At 41.2% G+C, this 24480-nt stretch overlaps 2 protein-coding genes across 3 annotated transcripts in view; one reads left to right on the forward strand and one right to left on the reverse strand.

Moving 5' to 3' along the window:
• Positions 1-97: 97 nt before the first annotated feature.
• MRPS18C (mitochondrial ribosomal protein S18C) lies at positions 98-10225 on the forward strand. The gene is made up of 6 exons (XM_088445025.1): positions 98-297; positions 4903-4949; positions 6910-6993; positions 9233-9290; positions 9978-10037; positions 10115-10225. Exons 1-6 carry the CDS (start codon positions 207-209, stop codon positions 10177-10179), a joined length of 405 nt encoding a protein of 134 aa, XP_088301151.1. The 5' UTR covers positions 98-206; the 3' UTR covers positions 10180-10225.
• A 1437-nt stretch (positions 10226-11662) lies between these two features.
• Positions 11663-24480, reverse strand: part of ABRAXAS1 (abraxas 1, BRCA1 A complex subunit) — a 58962-nt gene continuing 46144 nt past the window's right edge. For both annotated transcript variants that reach the window (XM_088445028.1, XM_088445027.1), the window contains exons 3-9: positions 21440-21476; positions 20547-20613; positions 19199-19392; positions 18787-18906; positions 18321-18405; positions 14265-14373; positions 11663-12257 (exon numbers count right to left, since the gene is read on the reverse strand). In XM_088445028.1, the coding sequence (XP_088301154.1) occupies positions 11860-12257; positions 14265-14373; positions 18321-18405; positions 18787-18906; positions 19199-19392; positions 20547-20613; positions 21440-21476 (1010 nt within the window). In that variant the 3' untranslated portion in view covers positions 11663-11859. The remainder of the gene's footprint in view (positions 12258-14264; positions 14374-18320; positions 18406-18786; positions 18907-19198; positions 19393-20546; positions 20614-21439; positions 21477-24480) is intronic.

Here is a 24480-nt window from a genome sequence, read left to right on the forward strand (position 1 = left end):
CATTTTATAACACGTGTGCGTATGTGTACTAATCTGTTATTGTCTGCACTCTTTTCAGGTCTCCGTTGGTGCGTCTCTTCCGGAGTGCGGAACTGTAGTGGAGGGTGCAGTGTTGTGAGCCGGGCGGATGTAGTGACAGGACACACGGCTGCCTGCTGCTGTCTCCCTATCACCCTGCAGGTCACACAGCAGGACTGTGCTACAGGATGCTGCTTGTTAGGTTACTGCGGGGGGCTGTGATTAGGCGGCATCTCCCCTCCACTCTCTGCTGCTCCCCTGCCACGCACAGCAGCACAGGTGAGATCCCCACACCGTCTTCATAGGCTGCTTGCTGCATGTGTTTGCTCTGTACTACACTCTCTGCTGTGAGCATGACAGCCATGATCAGTGATGCTGTAATCCATACGTTTGTTTTATAGGACAATATTGATGGGTGGCCCCGTGGCCCTGTTTGGCAGTGACAGTTTCCAAATATGCTGCCTCTTGGGTTTTGCTTATTATAAATTGTCCCTTCTACTGTAGGGTCTGAGCACATTTTTTATTTTGAATGTTTACAGATTTTAAGTGGGTAGAGAGAGAACAACTTATGGCCAGTCATATAATGGGAATGGCCGCAGCAGCACATATTAATTCAGTAGATGAGAGTGGAGATGTAGTGGGAGCCTGCGGCTACATTTGCGATTGAGTAGTGCTAGTGAGGTAGGGTAGTGTCAAAGAATGCCAAAGCAACTGCCTCCCAACTCCTACAAGCCCTAAAATTGCTCCCATTCCCCTTCAGAATCTAAATCAAGCTTCTCACTTAAAAGCCCTCACCCAATCCTCTCCCATTTACAGCTGTGACCCTTTCTCCGTTCACACTCCCGCCCACCCACTTCACTACACAAATACATGCCGCCTTTCCTGCCAACTGATTACTTCCTTCCGCTTCCAACATTTTGACCATGCTGCTCCTTACCTCTGGAACTCTCTCCCTATCAGAATCTCCACCTCTCTACAAAACTTCAAACGGGTTCTCAAAACCCACTTCTTCATCAAAGTCATCCATCTCTCATCCTAACCCTATGTCCCATACTCAATATGGGACATAGGGTTCTTCCCTTTAGAATGCAAGTTCTCACAGGGACCTCTTTCACAATGTGTTTTCCTTCTCTTATACTATAATCTACTGCATATTCCCTACAACGTCACCTGACTATTGATTTTTGCCACCCTGCTGCCTATTTCAGTGTTATTAACGCTGATGCAGCAATGTTTATAAACCATGTACTTGTTCTGCATTGTACTGTAATTTAAGCCACTTTTGTTGTTCTGCTCATTTGATTATGTACTTTGTTAGGCGTTGCGGAACCCTTGTGGTGCCATATAAATAAACAATGATAATAACAACTAGTGGAACATGATGTCCTGAGTAGAGACCCTTTATATTGCCTCTCTACCCTCTGTCTGAACTGTACACCGTGAGATCACATTGTTCACTCCTTCTGTCCTCACGTGACATGCTTACAATAGTATGCAGTCATAATATGTTTATAATGACGACATGGACAAAATGTAGACATTAGCGTTCCGATTAGGCATGCCTGAAAACTGGATTGTTGAAATTGTGGCCATATCGAAGTGCTGAATGCTGACATGTTCTCGACTTTATTAATGTAGACATGGTCACTGTTGACCTAATATATATCGAACCCCTTACAGTCTGTGTATCAAACTAATTGTATCTGTGGTTGGCAGCCAGACACTGAATTTTGTGTCTGCCTGTAAACTGTGCAAAGCCCCTATGAAAAAATGTGGGCTAAAATAATTTTAAGGTGCATGGCTATGTCCTGTCATACATATTGGATTAGACACTAGGGGGTAATTTTACTAAGGTGAGAGTTTTTAGAAGTGAGTTTTAAAAGTGATGTTGCCCATAGCAACCAATCAGATTCTACTTAACTTTAACTAGCACCTTCTAGAAGATAATAGCTAGAATCTGATTGGTTGCTATGGGCAACATCACTTTTAAAACTCACTTCTAAAAACTCACTTTAGTAAATTTACCCGTAGATGTGTATGGCCACACGATATGAACCGTGGGTACCTTGCAGCTCCACACCCCTGGTGCTGTGAAATGTTTGATTTTACTTGGAAGGAAAATTTTAATTTCACATTTGTTTACAGGCAGTAAACTTGGATTAAGAACATATTTTAAATGCATAATTTTTAATGTCACTGGGTATGTAGCCTACGAAGGCTTTCAGTTGAATGGAAGCACGTCACCTACAATTTGCTAAATCTGAGCTAGCAATATCTCACATTACACTGAAAATCAGACAGTCTCTGTAGACAAGTATATTAACTTCCTCTTTACCTAGATTTATTTACAAAGTGGTTCTGAAAGTTTAAAGTCTGCTGCTTCTGTCCAGCCCGCAGAGAAGCAGCAGCCGCTTCATAATAAAGCACTGTCTCTGTTGAATTCCAAACAGAAGTTTGTCAGCTTGAAAAACTTCAAAAAACAAAAAATAAATAAAAAGTTTTTAGCGCGTTTAAAAGGAAACTTGAAAAAGCACCAAAAAAAACCCCATTTTTCACACCTAAAATATACAAATGACAAAAAAATGTATTTAATTAAAATAGCTGTTGTATCCAGGACATAGATTATACAGTATTTTTCCTTTTATATACGATTACTGTACTAATTTTTCACAAATGACCATTGAACTTTTTTTTGAGGTGTAACACGTAATTTTCTGTTCCAATCCAAATTTACGTCCTACATGGTGACTGCCACAAAAATATCTAATATTGATAATGGCATTTACTATTGATGTGCAATGTTAAATTGCAATGCTGCTTCATCTCATCCAAGAAATATACATATGAACACTAGGGGGCACTTGTAAAACTAAAGAGAAAGTAGACACACAAGTGATTTGAGCAGATTGATAATGGGTGGGAGCTTGTACGTTTTTATGCTTCGTGCTTTTCTGACTACTGTCATTGAGGAGTGGATTTGTGAGAAGCTATTTAGAGAATCATTCATAAAAGTAAGTAGTGCATGCAATTTAAAGAATGCATGTTGTACGGCCTTTGTATTATTTGTAATCTTAATGGTTTACTTACATTTTACTCATTTTTGCACTGTAAAGCACAACATAATATCCTGATGCTATGTTATTATTATTACCAGTTATTTAAACAGCGCACACATATTCCACAGCACTTTTACATCACATCAGTCCCTGCTCCAGTGGAGCTTACAATCTATATTCCCTATTACATGCTCACGCACATACAAACAAGCGTTAGGTTAATTAGCTCACAACTAAACTTAACAGTATAGTTTTGAGTGTGGAAGGACACTGGAGTACCCAGAAGAAACCCACACAAGCATGGGGAGAATATACATACTCCCCACAGTTAAGTCCATATAGGGAATTGAACTCAGGACCTTAATTCTGTGAGGCAGTAATGCTAACCATTACACCGTCTGTGCTATTAATAAAAAGAAATAGCTATGCAACATGTTTTTGAAATGTCCCAGTGTTGGCATGACATTTTTACCTTTTGGGTTTTTTGGTATGTCATTACTACATATTGTTCAACAATACTATAGCGTTCCCACTAAGCTATTTCAGTGGCACGCCGCACCCTGCCCAATTTTATAACTTTAAAATGCGCCCTGCCCACGGCGCACCACCACTCGTTGTGCTGCTGTGCCTGTCCCCACTGCAGGCCGCAGTGTACCCGTGGGGGGGGTCAAAGTTGGGAGGGGGAGCAGTGAGCAAAGGGTGGTATATTCATAGAGCAGGGAGAGCTTGGGGTCAGCCCAGCATCTGCGCGAGTACTGGGCACACCTCCTATAATGATGGAAAAGTGTGTGTGTGTGTGTGGGGGGGGGAGCGATGCCGTGAGGTCATAATCTCCCTTCCTTGAGAGGCCAGACCCCCTTTTTCGGAAGTGCGCCATTGGTGGACGCATGTGTCCCTGTCGCACTGCTCGATCAAGAAGCTAGAAGGAACACTAATACTACATCTAGATAATACGAGGTATGTCTATTAAATAACAAGACTGATTGATTAACTCATCTTTATTTATTGGTATTACAAATGTAATGTTTGTCCCCTTCAATATACTCCCCATTTGCACTAATACATCACTGTAGTCTTGTTTTCCACTGGTGAAAGGCATGGAGCAAATCAATTTCTGTTAGTTGTTTCAACATATCTGCCATTTTCTTCTTTACAGCATCAACTGATTCAAAATGTGTCCCTTTAAGCACCGATTTAACTTGTGGGGAAAAGATATAAGTCCAAAGGTGCTAAATCGGGCGAATATGGAGGATGTTGAAGTGTAGTAATGTGATTGTAGGTCAAAAACTGCGTCACAGAAAGTGCTCTGTGACAGGCGCATTGTCCTGGTGAAGAATGAAACCATGTTTCCACATTTGCGGCCGTTTCTTTCTGACTCTCTCTCAGCTTTTTCAAAACTTCTTTATAATAAATGAATGCTGGGTAACTGTTGTGCTTTCTGGAACCCATTCTTGCAAAATTACACCCTTGATATCGAAAAAATTTTACTAAAAATGTCAAATTCACACGTTGTTCCACTTTTAAATTTAGCATTTTTTCGGCACTCTACAAAAAAACGCAAATTAAATGGCGACTCACAATCAACTGAACGTCGTAGAGTGTTGCTGCTTGTCATGCAGGTTCAGACAAGTTCAGGGTTACTACGTATGCAATTAGAACCGGTTCTGACTGCTTTGTTTACTAGGTGGAATCACAGTCTCGTTATTTTATAGATATACCTCGTATACTGTATAATTGATAAAGGATTTTACTTTTATAAAACAAAAAGTTACAAGAATGTACCTTATATGTATATACTGTATGTTTTATTTACTTTTTTTTCTTTTAGTAAACACGCACAGCAACCAAGTAGCACAAGGTGTAGATGAAAATATGGTAAGAATTAATATCAAACTTCCTATGTTTTAGGAATTCATATTTGAATATGTGGAACAAACCAAAATGATAGTGGTTTTGGATTAGCCCTGGTATAAATGAAGAGCTTACGGCCTGATTCAGTGATTCAGACCCGCTCGCTGTGATGCGAACGCTTGCTGCTGGCCGATAGTCGCTTTCTGCGCATGCATACGCATCGCAGTGCGCGAACCAGTGCGAGAGATCGGGATGCGTTCGATCGCTGCGCATAGACTGCCCAGCAGAGTGAGTGACAGGTGAAGCAGTTTGTGGGTAGTTACAGGGGCTGGCCATCAACAACGGGGGAGTGGAGGTGCGAACGCAGGTGTGCCCTAGTGATTCAACGCCGTTTCAGAGGCGTGCACAATTAAAAGGCAGCGTCATAGTACACGTCAATTGGTGGGATTGCACTCTGAAGTGATCGCAGTGCTTGCGGCAGGGTATAGTCAACCTCAAGCGCTGCGATCGCATCCGATGGTGCTATATGTAAAAATGTTCTCCAGCACTTCCAGGAGATGACGTGCGCTAGTGGGCGTCTTAAGAATGGCTGGTGGGCGTCTGTATACACTAAGTGATTGCTCGCCAAAACACAGTGGGCGTGCTAATGCCTTCCAGTGCAATCGACTTCCTTGCTGGGCGTGCGCTGGATTTGCATACGCAGAGAGCGAGCGAACGCATCTAGCGAGCGCGTCTGAATGAGCTCCTTAGTTCCTTCCTCAGAATATTGTTCCGACATTCTAATAAAGTTTATCCTCTATATGTGAATCCATTATCTCCAGCTGTAAACTACATTTTTTCTGAACATATGTAGATTTGCTTACTTATACTTAATGCACATAAGGGCTTATGATGAGTTGGGAGCAAGGCAAAAAAAAAAAAGCTAGTAACTTTATATCTGGAACTAACAATGAACAAATACATTTGTTTGTATTGCATGCAGGATAAATACTGTCTGCTTTTGCATGTAGTACACAAACACTGGACAGCTTTATTTTTACACTGCAATACAGATTTGAGTTTGGAAGCGCCCCTCTCACTCACATCTACCTGCACATTTTAACTCTGTCCCACCTGCAGTGCAACATGGTTTTACCAGGGTACAAAGCTACTGTTTGCTTTGCTCCCAACTCAGATATTAGTCACTTAGTATTTGAATTTTTGTAAATGAGGGATGCATTGGTTGCACAGTATTTCTTATACCCTGGGTTTTCGCCGATGCATGCTCATCGACCAGGGACTCTATCTGTGAACAGAAACAACCCGGATCACCGACCCTGCTCACTGAGACCCCTTTCAGACTGGTAGCCTTTCGATGACGTCGCCGCCATCGTTGCTGTGCCAGTGCTTGTAGATGAGATCATCTCCAAGCACTGGCTCTCCCTATGCAGTGAACGAGGCCAGGGTTACCCGTTCACACTGAACTGCGAGCCGGGTTGAACTCGTGTTCAACCCTGCTCGTTACCAGAGTTGAAATGCTGGGTAACTCGGGTTATTTCAATTGGGCCCTTTCATACTGCACAGTTACCTGGGCTGCTGCACGTTCATGTGCAATACCTGGGTTATTTGCTGGCAGGGGGTATAACAGGCTTATTCCCGGGTTCCCTCTAGTGTGAACGGCATAACCTAGGTCGCGATGACCCGGTGAGGATGGCTGGCACAGTGGCACTTGGAGATGTCATAATCTCCAAGCATCCACTGCTTACTGGAAGACTCGGGTCTGGTGTGAATGTCGACGACTCGGGAATAAACCAGGTCCAACCTCCATGTGTGAAAGGGGGTAAGCACTAAAACCCTGGCTTCAACCCGTGCTCAGTGTCCTGGGTCCGAGCTGGGTTAAACCGGGGTTTGTGTGTGAAAGGGGTACTAGTTAACACACATGCTTAGCTTACATACTATTAAACTATAAGCTGTTTAGATGATTGTGTCTCTTTCAAAACTGTAGCCACAGAAAATAGAAAATCCTTTTCAAGAACCTCCCAAAAAGTGCATCTTGTGTGGCATACCAGTAGAGTATAAGAACACACAGGTATGTATTTACAGGTTTGAATAGTGTCTTCAATATGCTATGTTTTTAACAACTTTTTCTAACAGATACTAAAATGTATTGCTATTAAGAGCAACGCCAAACATTTAGGGCTTCTGAAATGTGTAAGTATATTAACAACTAGCTGAAGTACCTGGCGTTGTTTAAATCTTCACGTTAATAAGTTTTATTATGTAATGTCATCCAAATCCATCCAGTGGAAGGCCCAGAACAGGCTCCCTGGGTCAATGTTCTGCCCAACGTACACCAGTGAGAGGTCCGACTGGAGCCCTAACCCCCCTAAAACCTGTCCAGGATCCAACTGGACCACCTTGCCTTGGTTTCATCCCAATCGGTGCAGGGGTGTCCAAATGTATAACCAGACAAACAAACAGACCAATGAATTTTATATTTATAAGGAGTTTCGGTGACACCAGTTATCCTAAAAAATTCTTAGCTCATTATCACTGGGGTCATTATTCAGAGATGTAAACATGATTTGCAGGTTTTTTTTATCCGCATGTTGAAGTTTATGTTCATGCTCGAATTTTCACAATGTGCATCCTTTTTTCATCCATATGCACGAGCTGAGACTGCATACGACTGGAGGGGGCCAAGTTATGGCTGCTCTGACCTTGTTGATGGCTGTGTGTAATTTTTTACACATGGTGAAGACACACCCAAAACCCCCTAAACGTGCTGCAACAGTGACTTTTCACTGCAGTATGCACTTGTTTTACACAAAGAGTGCTTCATGCTCGGTTGGGAAGCAATATACAAATAATTGTAACTGATGTCAATGGAAAAACAGAAGTTTCCTATTTATGCCTGCTTTTTTCATGATCCAAGCCACTCGGGTACTGAAATATACGGTCATTAACTGTAATGTTTGCATGGTTTACTGCAATTTTTAGCAATTCCAAAACGCACAGTGAAGTCACGTCTCCAGACACACCCGACCCAGGTATGTCAAGGGAAGGAAGCCACAGCTACAGACTTGCAAATGCGTCTAACTCTGAAAAAGTTGCAAAGATACAATTAAACAAAATCAGAAAATGGGTCTGCAAAAAGATTTGCAACTCTGCATAAGACCCTGTATGCGAATGAGCATTTCAGCAGTGTTCTTCCTGGGGACTTTTTCACAGGCGCACCGCCAGGATTTTTCCCACACCGCTCAGCTAACATTAGGCACCAAGGGCCGACCTGACTTATACAACACTCAGACTGTACGTTGGTGCCAGCAGTAAAATAAATGCTCACTGCACAGAGCTACCCCTGCAGGAAGAAGGATCCCGGCAAAGGCCCCCTTCCATGAGTCCACACTACCTCGACACACCCCGCACTGCAGACAGTCTCTCCCTCTCCTACCCAGGGCCCGCCAAATAGTAAGTGAGATGCCGGTTGGGAGAGTGTGGGGTGCATGATGTGCTGCTTGCTTATCTACTGCGAGTTCTCACTCACTGTGTCGGCTCCCACCCTCCCACTGCCTATAAAAAGTTTCATTGGAGAACACTTTTAAGAGTTGGAGGTAATGCAACTGCGCACCATCATTCACCCCAATACTCCCACACCTCTCTCCAATAGTGGGATGAGACACAGCATGCTTCAACGTTTTCCTCAATTGTTGGAGGACAAATGTTTTCCTCAATAGATTAACAGGACAAATGTGTTCAACTGAGCACCGTTATCCCCAGGGTCGCATAGCCATTTCTTTCTTCTAATTGTGTAATGTGTTGTAATCATTTTTTATGCAAAAGAGGGAAATACAGTATTTTGTTATACTGTACCAGTAACAAACTCCAGAAAAATGTAAATTTAAAATTGTGCCTCTACATTTGGTATCAAATAAAGCTGCATACCTCATTTTTATTAAGCCTTGTTGAAGTGCTGTAATACCTAGGTGATCTAATAAATGGCTTGGTCTTGACCAGTATTTCCCAACTCCAGTCCTCAGAGACCTCTTACAGTGCATGTTTTACAGATCTCTGCAGTATCACGAGTGAAATACTTAGCGCCACCTGAGGATCTTTTCAAATATGTCTGTCGATAAAGGAAAAACCTGTGCGCCAACTAGAAGAGATGGAAAACATGCACTGTTAGGTTACTAAGAACTGGAATTTAGAAACTCTGGTCTTGACCAATATACTGCCCTATCTAGTAACCACAGTATCACTAGAAATACAATATATGTGAGTGTACTGTGTTTGGATTGCTATAAACATTGTGTTTTGGTTTCCAACAGCTGCTGTCTCAGTTTGTTTCACCTCACACCGGTCGTATATACGGAAGACATATAACAGGTACTGTCAGTGTAAATGATCCAAGCTGTGTTGTAGTGACATTATTCCAATTACATAAGAAAAGCAGCAAGATAGTCATCTCAAGTGTCATTTCAAAGACAAGAGAACATAGAACACATTTGCTAAGGAAAAAAAAAAATCCCTGCTCCTTATATAGGGTTTTATAACCTCTGTTAGGCAAACGGCTTCCTCATGGGGAGAGAGGAAAAATAACAACAATTTATATGTTGACCCGGATATTTTCTTATGCGCGGTAAATACATCCATGTTCCCATGTAAGGGGAAGAAAAAAAACATGTACCTAGCGTAAAGGTGCATACACACAGACAGATATATCGTTAGATATGAACGATAAGGATATCGTTTAACGATATATCGTTCATTTTTATTCAGTGAACGACCAGCGTTGCGCGTTCCCGCATGAACGATAACGATATCTATGATCGTCCGTACATGCAGGCCAATCTGGACGATATCGTCAACTTTGCATGTTCAGAGATGTGGCAGGAGGACTCACTGAAAGATATCTTTCATATCGTTGGTGGTACAGATCGTTCCGTGTGTAAGCACCTTAAAATGTACACTTGTCCAAATATTTTCTTATTCACAGCTTATCATCGTCTATTTACAACTATATAGTCTGAACTAGAAACAATTCTTCCAATATTATTATTTTGCTTCTTGCAGGGTTATGTGGGCTGAAACAAAGAGCAATCACAAAGGCCATTAAAAGAGCCCATATTATGGGTAAGATTCTCTAGCTTGCCAAACTATATAAATATACAAATTAGTATAAAAAAATTAAATGTTATTTTCTTTTATAGGATTTATGCCCGTCACATACAAGGACCCTACATTTCTCAAAGATCCAAAGATTTGTGATGTCTGAAATAAACATTTGTTATCTTGTTAATAAAATACTGTTTTTCCATAAATCTCCTCCTATGCATTGCAATATGTGTTGACTGTGCAACTTAACCTTTTTATTCTCCTGATGCTAATAGAGATAATTAAAATGTGAGTTAAGTTCCCTGACAGATGGCGAGGCCTAATTGTACATCCGATCAGTTAACATATAGTAGCCAGAGCTGAAAACAAAGAAACATGGAATAGCATGGTACATATCAATAAATGAAGAATGCACAATCTTAATAAAGGTATCTACCAAATTGAGTGGACAGTAGGATGTTCCAAGATGGCAACCAAAGCCACTGCCCAGTTCTTGTCCACTCTCTAACATATGCTGCTCAGATGTAAATGAAAGAGTCCTTTACCGTGATCCTAGGAAACCTAGGTACAGGGCAAATGAACACTTTTGCTGTAAGACCTGTCAATAATTCTCTATGAAAAACTTAATTGCTGGAATATCCAGGAATCCATTGGAACAACAGTACAAAAATAGACAACTTGCTTTTAAACCCATGCCACTTTTATTAATACTTGAAATGGTAAATATAATTAGATAACCAAAAATTAAAATGTAATCCAAACCATAATAGTATCTTTACCTATTCTTCTCCTACTGATCCATGTACACTGCAGACTACTTAGATTCTTTTGGCGGTATCCAATTAACCCCGAACATTGTTCGGGCGCTAATGGATCCCCCACGGCTATCCAAGTAGCCCCGACTTTTCAGGGATTTTTATCCCTGAAAATTTTTTTGCGCCAGTGCAATGGCGAAAACACACAGGTCCGTGAACTTATCACAGATCATTTATGTTTTCGGGTGAATTATCCTATTTGTTTGTATGGACAAATAGGTTACGGTGGAAAAAATAAGAAATGTGCTAAAACTGGGGATTATTGTTAAAAAAGTTTTTCGCCCTCGAAAAAATATCTGGGCTTATTGGTTACCGTCCTTTGCAGGGGTGTAACTATAGAGGGTGCAAGGGGTGCGCTTGCTATGGAGCAGGCGTCCCCCTGGATTCTCTGTAGCACGGACGGCCAAGTTGCTAGTGCAACTGGGAACGCTGGTCTCTGAAGCGATCAGAGACTAAAGACACCTCTGATCGCTTCAGAGGCCTGCGTTCCTAGTGATGCAGTGCGCGGGTGACACACCTGCGATAAGGAGCCTGTGCCTGCTGCTGGATCTAGTCATATCCTGTCAGTGTCTACTCGGGGTAGTTAACGACATGGACTGGAGCATGAAGAGAGGTAAGTACTGCACAGGTGAGGGGGGCCACAGCATAAGGGACAGTACTAGGGGCATCACTGAGGGCACAACATAAAGGGCTTTAATACAGGGGGCATTGCATAATGGGCACAACTACCTCTGTTTACGCCCCTGGTCCTTTGTAGGATAAAGAAAAAATACTATTCGTACAAAACATGTTCCCACTTATTGGAAGAAAATTATTTGAATGACAAGATTATTTAAATTGTTTTATTCCAATAAAATAAATACAAATCTGACAGATAAAACAGAATACCAGTTAAAAGAAATAGGTCAAACTTTGTTCTTTTGGACCTAATGTCGCTTCATATACTCCCACTCACTCAGTCAGTCAGTCAAACAATATTTCAAACTAGGGCAGGAGAAACTTATAAAATGTGTTCAGACTGATTATTAAAATGTTGGCGATTGTGAACCTGTGTAGTCCATTTGGAAACGCTCAGAATCCTCCTCAGTTTCTGTGCCACTATTGAACAATATTCTATCACTGCTGTTGCTCTCCTGTGTGGCAGCTCTGGTCTTCATAAGCAGCAAATTGGATTTCTTTTTTAGTGGAGGTCTCTTTCGCTTTCCAGCTTTCCTAGTGCCAGCTTCGGGGAGGTCACATTGTTGAATCATTAAAGTAAGTTTATTTACCTCGCTGAGGGTATGGATGGTATCACAGTTGCGTGGTACCGGCTCGCCAGTTATAGAAAGCCGACATGATTGTAGATTAGCGGAATTAGGGAAGAAATTGCATAAAGCCTCACACAAGAAAACATTTTCTTCTGGGTTTGCAGGTTTCTTCTCACCTTAAAACATTACAATATAGTTAATGGTTTCAGGTTATTGAGCTACACATCTTATTTGTTCATACTACTTTAGATCAAAATCTGATATGACAGTTCTAGTCAGATTACCGACAGCAATGAATGCTAAAAACCCATCATTGTACCAAACTCAACTTTTGAGCTCAATCTGATCCAGATAATATTCATAAAATCCAACCAATCTGCTACTAGTTATTTATCAAGTACATTCTACACAATGACAGTTAGAAGCGGATTAGTTCTTATGGATAACTTCTCCACCTGTCCTCTTTAACCACTTAACTGATGATTTTTCCAGCAAAACCGGTCAGAAATTACCGGGTTCGCAGGAAAGTCCGGGGAGTCACAGGAGATACATTCTGCACTTGTGTAGAACACATTTCCTCTTCAAAAACACAGCAGGGCAGTGCGGTCGCACCTTGTCAGCTGAAGGACAGGTTGCAGCGTTCGCATCCTATGTGACCACATCAGTTAAGTGGTTAAAAGATTTGGTGCATCTCACCCTGTGCCTCAAATCTTTACTATGTAAATGTAGCAATGGTTCACAGATGCCACATAGTGTTTGTTAGTACAAGAATAGGTTGAAAATGATGGTTGGTGGATGAAAATTGGAATTTTGGACTTGCATTAAATCATTGGGGGGACACTGGAGAAATAACCATGGGCTAGGGAGGGTGGGTAAATATGTAAAGCTCAGGTTCCTACTCCAGTGCTGCGTAAGAGTCTCAGTTTTGTCTAATACAGGACAGACTAAGAATACAGAAGGAGAGGGAAGAGGAAAACCAATCATAACTGGGAAGAAAAAAATTGAACATGCGGCCCTGATTCTGAATTGCAGATACACCAGTTTATGTAGCGTAAAATGTATTTGTTTTGGCACTGCACAGGCTCAGTAATGATCAGAAGAATGCCTGATGTGACTATTCAGAATCGGATGCATCTCACTACTACAACTATCAATATGGGACAGGATAATGAAAGGATCATTCTGATGGATCACGAGTACAGTAAGGGTGTATTTGAACAACTATGGATACACAGGTGTATGGGTACAGAGTTTGATACCTGCACCCATACACCAGTGTGCTGCTGTGTAACTACTAATGACGAAGCTCCCTACTAGTTGGCTGCTTTTGATTGGCCACTTGCAGATTCATCACTCATGCAGCTAATGAGACTATAAGTTATGTTCCTAATAAGTGACTATCTTCCTCCACCACACCTGAGGTCACCTAACTCATCCCTGCTGGTTATTTAAATTCAATTATGTGGCTGCTTCTTTGTAGACACAGGACCCAATTCGGAGCTATATGCAAACCCGATGATTTACGTACAACTCCAATGTTTTATGATCTGCGCATGCACAGATCTGTGTCTGTGACGAAGGGCGCAGTGCTTCCTAAAACGCACCATGATTGACAAGCTACGTACATTTGGGACCATCTACAGACAAGGCAGCGGATCACGGAAGCCAGCAGGAGGCGTCTATTTACATAAGATGCCTCCTGCGGCTTTTGCATATACTGTAGAAACAAAGCTATGTACAAAGACACAGCGTCTGTGCTGCAGCATATAACTATGAATCAGACCCTTAGATAATGGGAGATTTTTGTACATCTTTAGAGGGGTAGTCAAGTAGGTATGAGAATAGCAAAAAGCCTGCACCTGTTTGGTTTTCCCCATTCAATTAGGTGAAGAGTTTTTCATTTTTTGATCGCTGGGAGGTTCGATTTTTTTCGCGCACCTCCAGAGCATGACCGATTTTTTGGAAAATCCACATTTTTAGGAAAAATGGTCAGGAAATGTTCTGAGACCCTGGCAGCACCTGAACCCCCCCCCCCCCCCCCCCCCCTAAGCACACACACACACTTGTAATATCTGGACATTAATATCTCTATGAACTTTGTAACCATGTATAACTCTGAAATCAGGCAAACTACATTTTTCTTAGTTATCTTATTGTGAAACAATAAAAAAAAGGAACCCTACCATCTGTACAAAGCTTTCGCTTCTCAGCTATTTGCATCTTGAGTTGGGTAACTTGCTGTAGAAGTTGTTCCACAGAATTTTCACTTTCCACCACACGACTGCAAGTGTCCTGCACATAGAAAAAGGGAATGAAAAATATAAATGGTTTCCTCATGTTGCCAACGTTACTACAGGTTGAGTCTCCCATATCCAAAATGCTTGGGACCAGGGGCATTTTGGATAACGGAATATTCCGTATTTTGGAATATTTGCATATTATAATGAAATATCTTGGGAATGGGACCCCAATATACACACAGAATGCATTTATGTGTTATATACAGCTCAAGCAAAGTTTGTGTACAGAAATTAAACTCATTTTTGTTTCATATACACCTTATACACACAGCCTGAAGGTTATTTTATACAATATTTTTAATAATTTGTGCCTTAGACAAAGTTTGTGTACATTAAACCATCAAAAATTAAAGGTTTCATTATCTCAGTCATGCCAAAATTATTCCGTATTTCGGAATATTTGGATATGGGAGACTCAACCTGTACGAGTATTTCTCTACACACCATAAATATTCAGGTTCGTAAAATAGTTGTACTGCAAATACATATCATTGAAGAAACTGCCAACACAATCGACATGGGGGGCAAGTATTGTACATTTGACTTTATAGATACTAAGGGGTAAACTCACTAAAGGTCGACTTTAATCGATTAACAATATATCAACATCGATGTGTTTCAGGGGCTAAATCACACATTTAATAACAGATTACTTTTTATATCGATTTTTAAGTGTTCGTAAATGTGTGATTTAGCCCCTGAAACAATCGATTTATTTTTAATCGATTAAAATTGACCTTTAGTAAACTAACTCCTAAACATATGAACCGATACATTAGAGGATGCATGCATACTAGTCAGACAACATACATTTTTTAAGTTGTAAGTCTCAAGTTACTTCAGTTGAGAAATTTGCTGATAACACATAAATGTGCCTGGAAGATTGGTCACTTTGGTGTAGGCTTTACAGTGCTGTGTGTATTAGAACGATTTGTGTGTGTATTTAGGGGAATTGGCATGAAATACCGCCGGCCATGGTTCGATTCCCGTCAGCGGTAGCCCGACAGGAGCAGAGTGCGACGCAGCGGAAGCCCGACAGCGCTGGAAATCCAGATCGTGGATAGGTAAGTATTTACTAACCTAACCCTCCTTAGGGCTGCCTAACCCTAACTTCCCCCCCAAGTGCCTAACCTTAATCCCCCCTCTAAGTGCCTAACCCTAACCACCCCCTTCCCCGCTGCCTAAACCTAAGTCCCCCGGGAGGGTGCCTAACCCTAAGTCCCCCCCGGGGGTGCCTAACCCTCCCTCCCCCTAGCCTAACCCTCCCGGGGGGGGTGCCTAACCCTAAGTCCCCCCCGGGAGCCCTAAACCTAACCCCCCTCCCCCCGCGGCTGTCCGCTAGCGGCGCCCGGTATCCCTACGATCGGGATGCCGGGCGCCGGTCTCCCGGCGTCGGGGAAATGCGGGCGTCTACATCTAGACGCCCGGCATTTCACCCTTGCCGGGAAATGACAGTCGGGAAGCCAGCTGCCGGTATTTAGGCAGTCGGCTTCCCGATTGCCTCCCGTATTTAGGTATACTACAGTACTTCACACAAAGCCAGTGTGTTTTAAAAGCACCACAAAAATGTCAGTATAGGTTACACACTTTATAATAGCCTTGTACAATTCTTCTCATGTGCATAGTGAGTACATTTTTAGTGTTCCATCATTTCACATCAGTTTTTCAGGCAACTTTTGGTAGCAGTTGGAATAAAAATCATCTTACTAAATTAGGGGAAAAGGAGGCAGACAAGTTAAAAGTGTTTCCAAGTATTAAGCCATGGATGACAAACTCATTATCATGTAAATGAGGACAACTTATGGCGATTATTGTGCTGACCTGGTTGGCAGCACACTATGTAATTCCTGTTTAAAATAAAGGCTTTCCTTATTCATAGGGCTATTATTTGAACACACATATAATTTCTTGTTTTCATGGAATACTTGTGGATGAGCACATTACTCTATAGATGTAATCAGCATCCTGACAGTAAGGATGCCGACTGTTACAATACTGACAGCGGCATCCTGATTGTCAGAATACCAACAGATTGCGGAGGTAAGTATTAGGGTTAGGGGGAGACTTAGGGTTAGGCTGCAGGAGGGGTAGGTTAAGGGTTATAATACTTACAAAAAACTGTTGGGTTTCCGACTGTTGGGATGCTTCCGTCAGTATTCTGACCGTTGGCATCCTCACCGTTTCGACCATGTACCCAACCCCTTCCAGTCTGATAGCGTTTTACACATACAGTGCATCCGGAAAGTATTCACAGCACTTCACTTTTTCCACATTTTGTTGTTACAGCCTTCTTCCAAAATGGAATAAATTCATTTTTGTCCTCAAAATGCTACACACAATACACCATATTGACAACGTGTAAAAAGTTTGAGATTTTTGCAAATTTAATAAAAAATAAAAAAATTAAATCACATGTACATAAGTATTCACAGCCTTGGCTCAATACTTTGTTGATGCACCTTTGGCAGCAATTACAGCCTCAAATCTTTTTGAATATGATGCCACAAGCTTGGCACACCTATCTTTGGGCAGTTTCGCCCATTCCTCTTTGCAGCACCTGTCTGGGCTCTGGCTGGGCCACTCAAGGACATTCACAGAGTTGTCCTGAAGCCACTCCTTTGATATCTTGGCTGTGTGCTTGGGGTCGTTGTCCTTCTGAAAGATGATCCGTCGCCCCAGTCTGAGGTCAAGAGCGCTCTGGAGCAGGTTTTCATCCAGGATGTCTCTGTACATTGCTGCATTCATCTTTCCCTCTATCCTGACTAGTCTCCCAGTTCCTGCCGCTGAAACACATCCCCACAGCATGTTGCCGCCACTACCATGCTTCACTGTAGGGATGGTATTGGCCTGGTGATGAGCGGTGACTGGTTTTCTCCAAACATTACGCCTGGCATTCACGCCAAAGAGTTCAATCTTTGTCTCATCAGACCAGAGAATTTTGTTTCTCATGGTCAGAGTCCTTCAGGTGCATTTTGACAAACTCCAGGCAGGCTGCCATGTGCTTTTTACTAAGGAGTGGCTTCTGTCTGGCCACTCTACCATACAAGCCTGATTGGTGGATTGCTGCAGAGATGGTTGTCCTTCTGGAAGGTTCTCCTCTCTCCACAGAGGAATGCTGTAGCTCTGACAGAGTGACCATCGGGTTCTTGGTCACCTCCCTGACTAGGGCCCTTCTCCCATGATCGCTCAGTTTAGACGGCCGGCCAACTCTAGGAAGAGTCCTGGTGGTTCCGAACTTATTCCATTTACGGATGATGGAGGCCACTGTGCTCATTGGGACCTTCAAAGCAGCAGATATTTTTCTGTACCCTTCCCCAGATTTGTGCCTCGAGACAATCCTGTCTCGAAGGTCTACAGACAATTCCTTGGACTTCATGCTTGGTTTGTGCTCTGACATGCACAGTCAAGTGTACCATGACCTTATATAGACCGGTGTATGCCTTTCGAAAACATGTCCAAACTGATTTTACCACAGGTGGACTCCAATTAGACTGTTGGAACATCTCAAGGATGATCAGTGGAAACAGGATGCACCTGAGCTCAATTTTGAGCTTCATGGCAAAGGCTGTGAATACTTGTGCACATGTGATTTTACGTTTTGTTTTTTTTTTCAATTAAATTTGCAGAAATCGCAAAAAAACTTTTTACACGTTGTCATTATGGGGTATTGTGTGTAGGATTTTGAGGACAAAAATGAATTTATTCCATTTTGGAATAAGGCTGTAACATAAAATGTGGAAAAAGTGAAGCCTTGTGAATACTTTCCGGATGCACTGTATATGGGAAATAAAATGATCCATGTAATCTGCTGTACCCCAGACCTTTACATGCTCCCCTCTCTTATGCTCTCTTCCCTTTGGCTGTGGCATTGTGTGTGGTTTGTTTTACATATTTGCTGTGCATCTTATGAACTTAAAAAACCTATTCCATACCATGTACCTTCAGTTCCTCCTGTAGACTCTTACACATAGTAGTGATTTTATTTACTTCTTTTAAACTGCCGTCTTCATTAAAAAACTCCAACCTGATCAAACAAATAAAAATATAAAGAGCAAATAAAAGTCAGACCAGGTTAGATTGCTGTGTTACCCTCCAAAACAGCTGAAGTAAACAATGTTTTTGTTAAGGATAATACAAAAAACTAACAAATGTACAGATGTGTCTATCAGACCCAGGGACACGTACAGACCTGCTATGTATAAACTTAATAGTTAGGTATTTCTTTATTGCTGATCGCCAAAGCAATTTTCATAGCCTGTGACTGATCCACACTGAACTTGTTAGCTTTCATCCTCAACTACCACCTGAGGTTTAGTGCTTTTTATAGGTTACGTTTATAGTAGACTGCCAGGATAAAGTTGCACAGATTCATTTTGATCCCGTGAGTCCAGAATTCCATGCCCACCTGTGATTTCTGACAGTCTGGTTAAATCCAACAGACACACAGGCTCCAGATAAAGTGCTGTATCCCTGCTGCTCTAACATCCCCAGGTTGGAAATTATGAGAGGCACTTTCTGAAAAAGACTGGAGACAAATGTTTAACAATAATCAGCTTATAAAATAACAAAATACATTTATGGACTGTCTACATTTAACCTATATTTCATAATATATTAAGTAAGGTTAAGTGTCACCATCAACATAAAACTGCACAACTGCAACAGTTGCTACACTATACAATCTTACATAGGATAGGATTTCCTACAGTACGTGCAGGTGTCAAATAAAAAAAAGAATGGAGAATTCTATTCACCATAAAAAAACAGTTTTCCAGGTAAATTTAAGTTTCTTGTTTCTAGTAAGGTACAGTACTTGCCCATCTTGAGGTTTATGTAAAGAATACTCCATGAGATGAGTAGATTTGGTCTCAGTCGTAGATTGCGTTGTTACAACCAAGAACACGAGTCCCGGATTAGACAGGTATGCTTGCAGGTTCTGATGTAAAATCCTCTCCCTGAAGGTCATTGTCTGATCTGTGTTATGTCGAAACTTGTACCACCCAATCACATTCTAGAGAACAAGAGACAACAAGAGCAGCTCAAGGTTACACATAATTGTTATAACAAGCACAGTCATTGTCCAGGCACTGTTGCTACAGGGACTTTCAAATGTGCTCTGTTTTCCATCACTTCTTTAAGCAATAATCAATGGTACAAAATAGAAAGATGTAAATTTGCGACACCAAAGCCAATAAAGGAAGGCAATGAACTTTATCTATAAAAGTTTATTTATTTATTTATAGGAATAGGGTGGAGAAGCCTTAGGTAGTCATCTATAATCACATGTAACTGTTGCTAGCAGTGTTAAACTTAGCCTTAATAAAGTATTGTCAAGAGTACACATGCACGACTCGAAGTCATAACAGATTTGTAGGGACACTTCCATTTCTGTAACAAATACAGCTCAAAATCATGTATTGGGACTTCCCTTTGTTTCCTACTCCGATTCTTACATGTAGTATTTAAATCTGATGTTTTCCTGACTGCAGATCTTAAGACAATACATGGTGTCATTTATGAACATTTTAAAAACGTATTTATACAATAAAATGTATATTGCAGTGGTTCCCAAACTGCGTGCCGCGGCACCCTAGGGTGCCTCGGGACACTTGCAGGGGTGCCTCAGGTTGGTGGTCCAGCACCAAATCAAATTATTCATGGTCAATGTAATGGACATATGTGGATGCACAGAAGTGCAAACCTGTCCACCATCACATAACTGAACCTAAGGATGATAGGTAAGCACAATTTACTTCTTAAACTTAGGGGTTCCATGGGTTTACCAAACTTAAACTTAGGGGTTCCGTGAAAACAATACTAATATTCTAGGGTGCCGTGATTCAAAAAAGTTTGGGAACCACTGGTATATTGTATTGTTTTCTCCTAAGTAAATTCTATGCAAATGTTGTTCATACAAGACCAGTTCCAGGCAGAACCTAAGGTGACCATGCTATATAACAATTATTAACTGCAGCAAGAAGGGGGGATTGTACCCCCTCCTAAAAACAAACAAATGGCATTGTCTGGTCTCTATGAGACTCCTGCTGCTATATTTAAGTGGTCAGTTATTTTATTTGACACAATCTGTAAATAGTTCTCACCTTTTAAAATTAATGCTTGTTTTACAGTTCGTTGTTAATCAATTGTCTTATTCTGCTTAGTTACCTTTTCTTGGCCAGCAAGTAGCTTCTTTAATGCAAGCTTGTCCAATCCACCCACTCCACTGTAAAAGCTACACATATTTATGCAGTGTTAGATATGCAAAGTCTGAAACTTACGGGTCTATTTACTAAGCAGTGTTAGGAGACAGAGTGAAAAGTGATAAGTGATAAGGTGCCAGCCAATCAGCACCCAACTGTCATTTTTCAAACAGCCTGTGAGATGGCAGTTGGGAGCTGATTGGCTGGCTCCTTATCACTTTTCACTCTAACACTGCTTAGTAAATAGACCCCTTAATCATTTAATTATTACTAGCTCAAACAGACAAAATCCACACACACTTCTTCAGGCTCTAGTGCTGCCCATAGATGCTGCTATGTAATGCTTTGCTCACCACTGCACAGAGGAATGTAGTATATTAGAATGTAAGCTCTTACGAGCAGGGCCCTCTACCCTCTTGTGCTTCTCCCTACTTTACTTTCATCTACTTCTTACTCGCCACTAGGGCATCTAACACTTGGTTGCTTATGCGCTGTTGCTTATCTGGGTGTTATGGTCGCTCATGTAGCAATATATATTATCCATGTCCTGGTCCTGTAGTGTATTGTTCTGTAAGTCGCTCGTCTACAACTTGTTTATGTACTTTGTAAGGCGCTGTGGAACATTTGTGGTGCCATATAAATAAATGATAATAATAATAATAATAGAAAGAAAAACTAATTCAAGCAATAATTGGTCTCATTTCTACAGTAGCTGGCAGATTATCTTCTTAATATTACTGTTTTCTAGACTAATATATATATATATATATATATATATATATATATATATATATATACACACACACACACACACACACACATTTTTCTTTGTGAAAAGAGAGCAGCCCCATTACAAACCTGAAAAGCCGATAACAGGGTACATGTCTTTGGATATCTGTAGGATAAACAAATAGATTTTTTTTTACATGAACAGTACAGGTTTACATAACTAGTTGCATATGGAAAACAGTCCTTGGAGCTATTATGATACACTTTAATATTTATTCTGTAACCTCTGGACATGCAAACATTCTAAAAATGCCCTTTACAGAATTTTGGATATACTGGCTTTGTGTTTCGGTAATAAGCAATCTTTCCACAATTGGTTCTTGCTAATTTACAATTAAATTTACCACCATTTCTATGTAAAACTCTACTTCATGTACAGCTGAAATTGATATTTACTAATTCGCTCTCAGAGAGACAAAATATACTGTACAAAAAAATCATTATTAAGGCAAATATTCATGTAACATATTTAAGATCATTAAACTTCCCAATGTATTTCTACAAGAGGAAGGTTCTTGATATTTTAATCACAGATTAAGTGATCCAAGGTAAAACAAGACATACAAATCAGACAAAATAAATGCAGAAAACACAGGGAACTGAGGGTCCTGCTTTATGAGAGAGAGATTACATTGTCATTAGAAGAGCGCATAGCTGAAACAAGAGGAACAATGTGGCTCATAGTGGACATAGGGACAATTGTGAGGGTGCACTAGAAGGGTAATCAGAGATGGGTTTTAACAGAAAGTTTAATGTTTTAAAGGTTGTGGGAGAGTCTGATCGGCTTACGTAGGAACTCTATAAGTGGTTACCGACACGGAAGAACTTTTGTAGGAGGGAGTGAAAGATGGTTATCAGAGACGAAGCAAAGCGAGGGGTCAGAGATAGATCTAAGAGGGTAAGAGAGAGAACATTTGATGAGATTTCAGATATATGAAGGGGGGCGTAATTGTGGGTTTTGTAAGTAAGGGTGATTAATTTGTATTGGATTCTGGAGGACTTGAGGTGCCATTGTAAACAGTGGTTATTCTACAATTATTTCAGTTGACTAAAACTGAACATTACACGCAACATGCAGATTTATGGTGCATACACAGGGTCAGATTTTGTAGGACGATATAAACGATAACGATATAGTTTATCGTTAATATCCATTTTTTGGCCCCTTTAAACCGCCAAACGACGGATGATGTGCGGGCAAGGATGGTCGATAATGATAAAGACCATCGCCGTGCATGCAGTCCAACCTTTATCGTTGTCTGATCTGAACGTGTGTATGCACCATTAGACTTGGAAGGAATGTGTCATAGCTGAACTCTAAATTACAGTGCAACAATAAAGCTACCAAGTATGTGTGCTACATGCAAAATCAACCAGTATTTGTCCTGCATGCAAAAAGAATACATGCATTTACTTCCCTTGCAATGCAACATGGTGTATCCAGGAGCAAAGTTGTTAATTTTTTGCTTTGCTGGAGCTCCTTGATGTGCATTTATTATTATTATTATTATTATTATTATAAGAGACCATATAAATAAAGCAGCACCTTACAAAGTACACAAGCAGAAACAGTGTAAACAAAACAATAAAAAAGTGCAAAAGACAGTACCAAACATTGCAAGTTATATAAATATTGCTACCTATGCAGTCATAATACCCACAAAAGCTGTGTCATTTTAACCCAAATATTATGTGCTGTTGTTGCAAAAGGGCGGAAGCGAGGGTATAAGTGAGGTAGGGAAAACCACATGAGGTAAGAGGACCCTGCTCATAAAGGTGCCTAAACACTTGGCGATGTGCTCACGATCTGACATTCGTGGGCACGATTTGGTGTTAAGAACTGTCCAATGTGACAAACGATCTATCGTGCCTCCTAACTATTCCAGTGCATCGTGACTGAGATTGTCAGATCTGCCCTACAACACGGCAGATCTGAAGATGCGATGTACGACCTGCGGGGACGCGCATTGGCATAGTGAGTGGATACTCACGATTTGGGCATATTTTACATGATTTGTCGTCACGATGCATCGGAATCGAGCAAATCGTGTAAAATATCGCTGTGTGTAGGCACCTTAAGCGTTACAAACAATTTATTTTAAACATACTTAAAATCTGGTTTTAGGCTTAAAGGTTCTCTAAAATAAAGTGCTTTCTTATTATATCTATACTTATAAATATAATGTAATGGTTATGTCTAATGTTCTCCTTGGGACTGTGGGGGTCATTCAGACCCGCTTGCGAGCGAAGGTCGCTCGCTAGCGGGTCGATGGTGCCGAATTGCGCATGCGCACAACGGAGGGAGAACAGTCGTGCGCATGCGCAAGACACGAATAACGTCGTTATGGGTCTCGCACCAAAGGGGGCGTGCTGTCGATGGTGAGTGACAGCACGCCCCCTTTGGTGGGCGTTCCGGGGGCGTGACTGCCAGACGGAGGCGTTCCCATGGGAACGCCTACCGTCTGAGTCCGGCCCCACTGACATTAGTAATGATGTCAGTGGGAGTGATTTTGGCTCTGATAGAGCCAAAATCACTCCTGGGCTTGCGGAAGCGAGACTCTACCGCAGGGTCTCGTCGCAAACCCGAAGGTCGCGGTGGTCTTTGACCATCGTGACCATCTTTTTGGCCGCTCGCATAAGCTGTGGGTGGTCACCCACAGCTATGTGAGCGGCCAGGAGGCCGCTCCAAATTTAGCTTGGACGGCCCTGATTCAGAGCCTCTGAATCAGGCCCTGTGTGTGAACTATTCAGACAACAATTTTTTTTTTTCTTTTCAGAATTGCTTGTTCTGGCATCACAAAAAAATAAAAATAAAAAAATTTCAGGATGAATTTGGATTGTGTTTTCTATATTGTATATATTAGTTACCTAGAAAGAAACTGAGGTATATATTATCTCAATGTGAGATCAGGTAGAGGAGCAATAAAGGAAAAAACAAACACTTGACACTCGTCGCGTGCAGTCTCAAGTCAAAAATGACTAGATGTATATAAATATAATTTTTTGGGGAGAAATATACTTTTAGGGACTGTTTATTAACTATGGAGACAAAAATTTTTTTTTGCATAATTTGCACAGGCTCCTCAAGTCCAAAATGATATATATATATA

The sequence above is a fragment of the Taudactylus pleione genome, unplaced genomic scaffold (assembly GCF_031769625.1).
Source record: "Taudactylus pleione unplaced genomic scaffold, aTauple2 ptg000376l, whole genome shotgun sequence".
Lineage (NCBI taxonomy): Eukaryota > Metazoa > Chordata > Amphibia > Anura > Myobatrachidae > Taudactylus > Taudactylus pleione.

Excerpts from the sequence above, each read along its gene's own strand:
- MRPS18C (XM_088445025.1), top strand. The coding sequence starts at position 207 with ATGCTGCTTGTTAGGTTACTGCGGGGGGCTGTGATTAGGCGGCATCTC. Across the intron at positions 298-4,902 it reads TGCCACGCACAGCAGCACAG|TAAACACGCACAGCAACCAA; the intron begins GTGAGATCCCCA and ends TTTTTCTTTTAG. Across the intron at positions 4,950-6,909 it reads AAGGTGTAGATGAAAATATG|CCACAGAAAATAGAAAATCC; the intron begins GTAAGAATTAAT and ends TCAAAACTGTAG.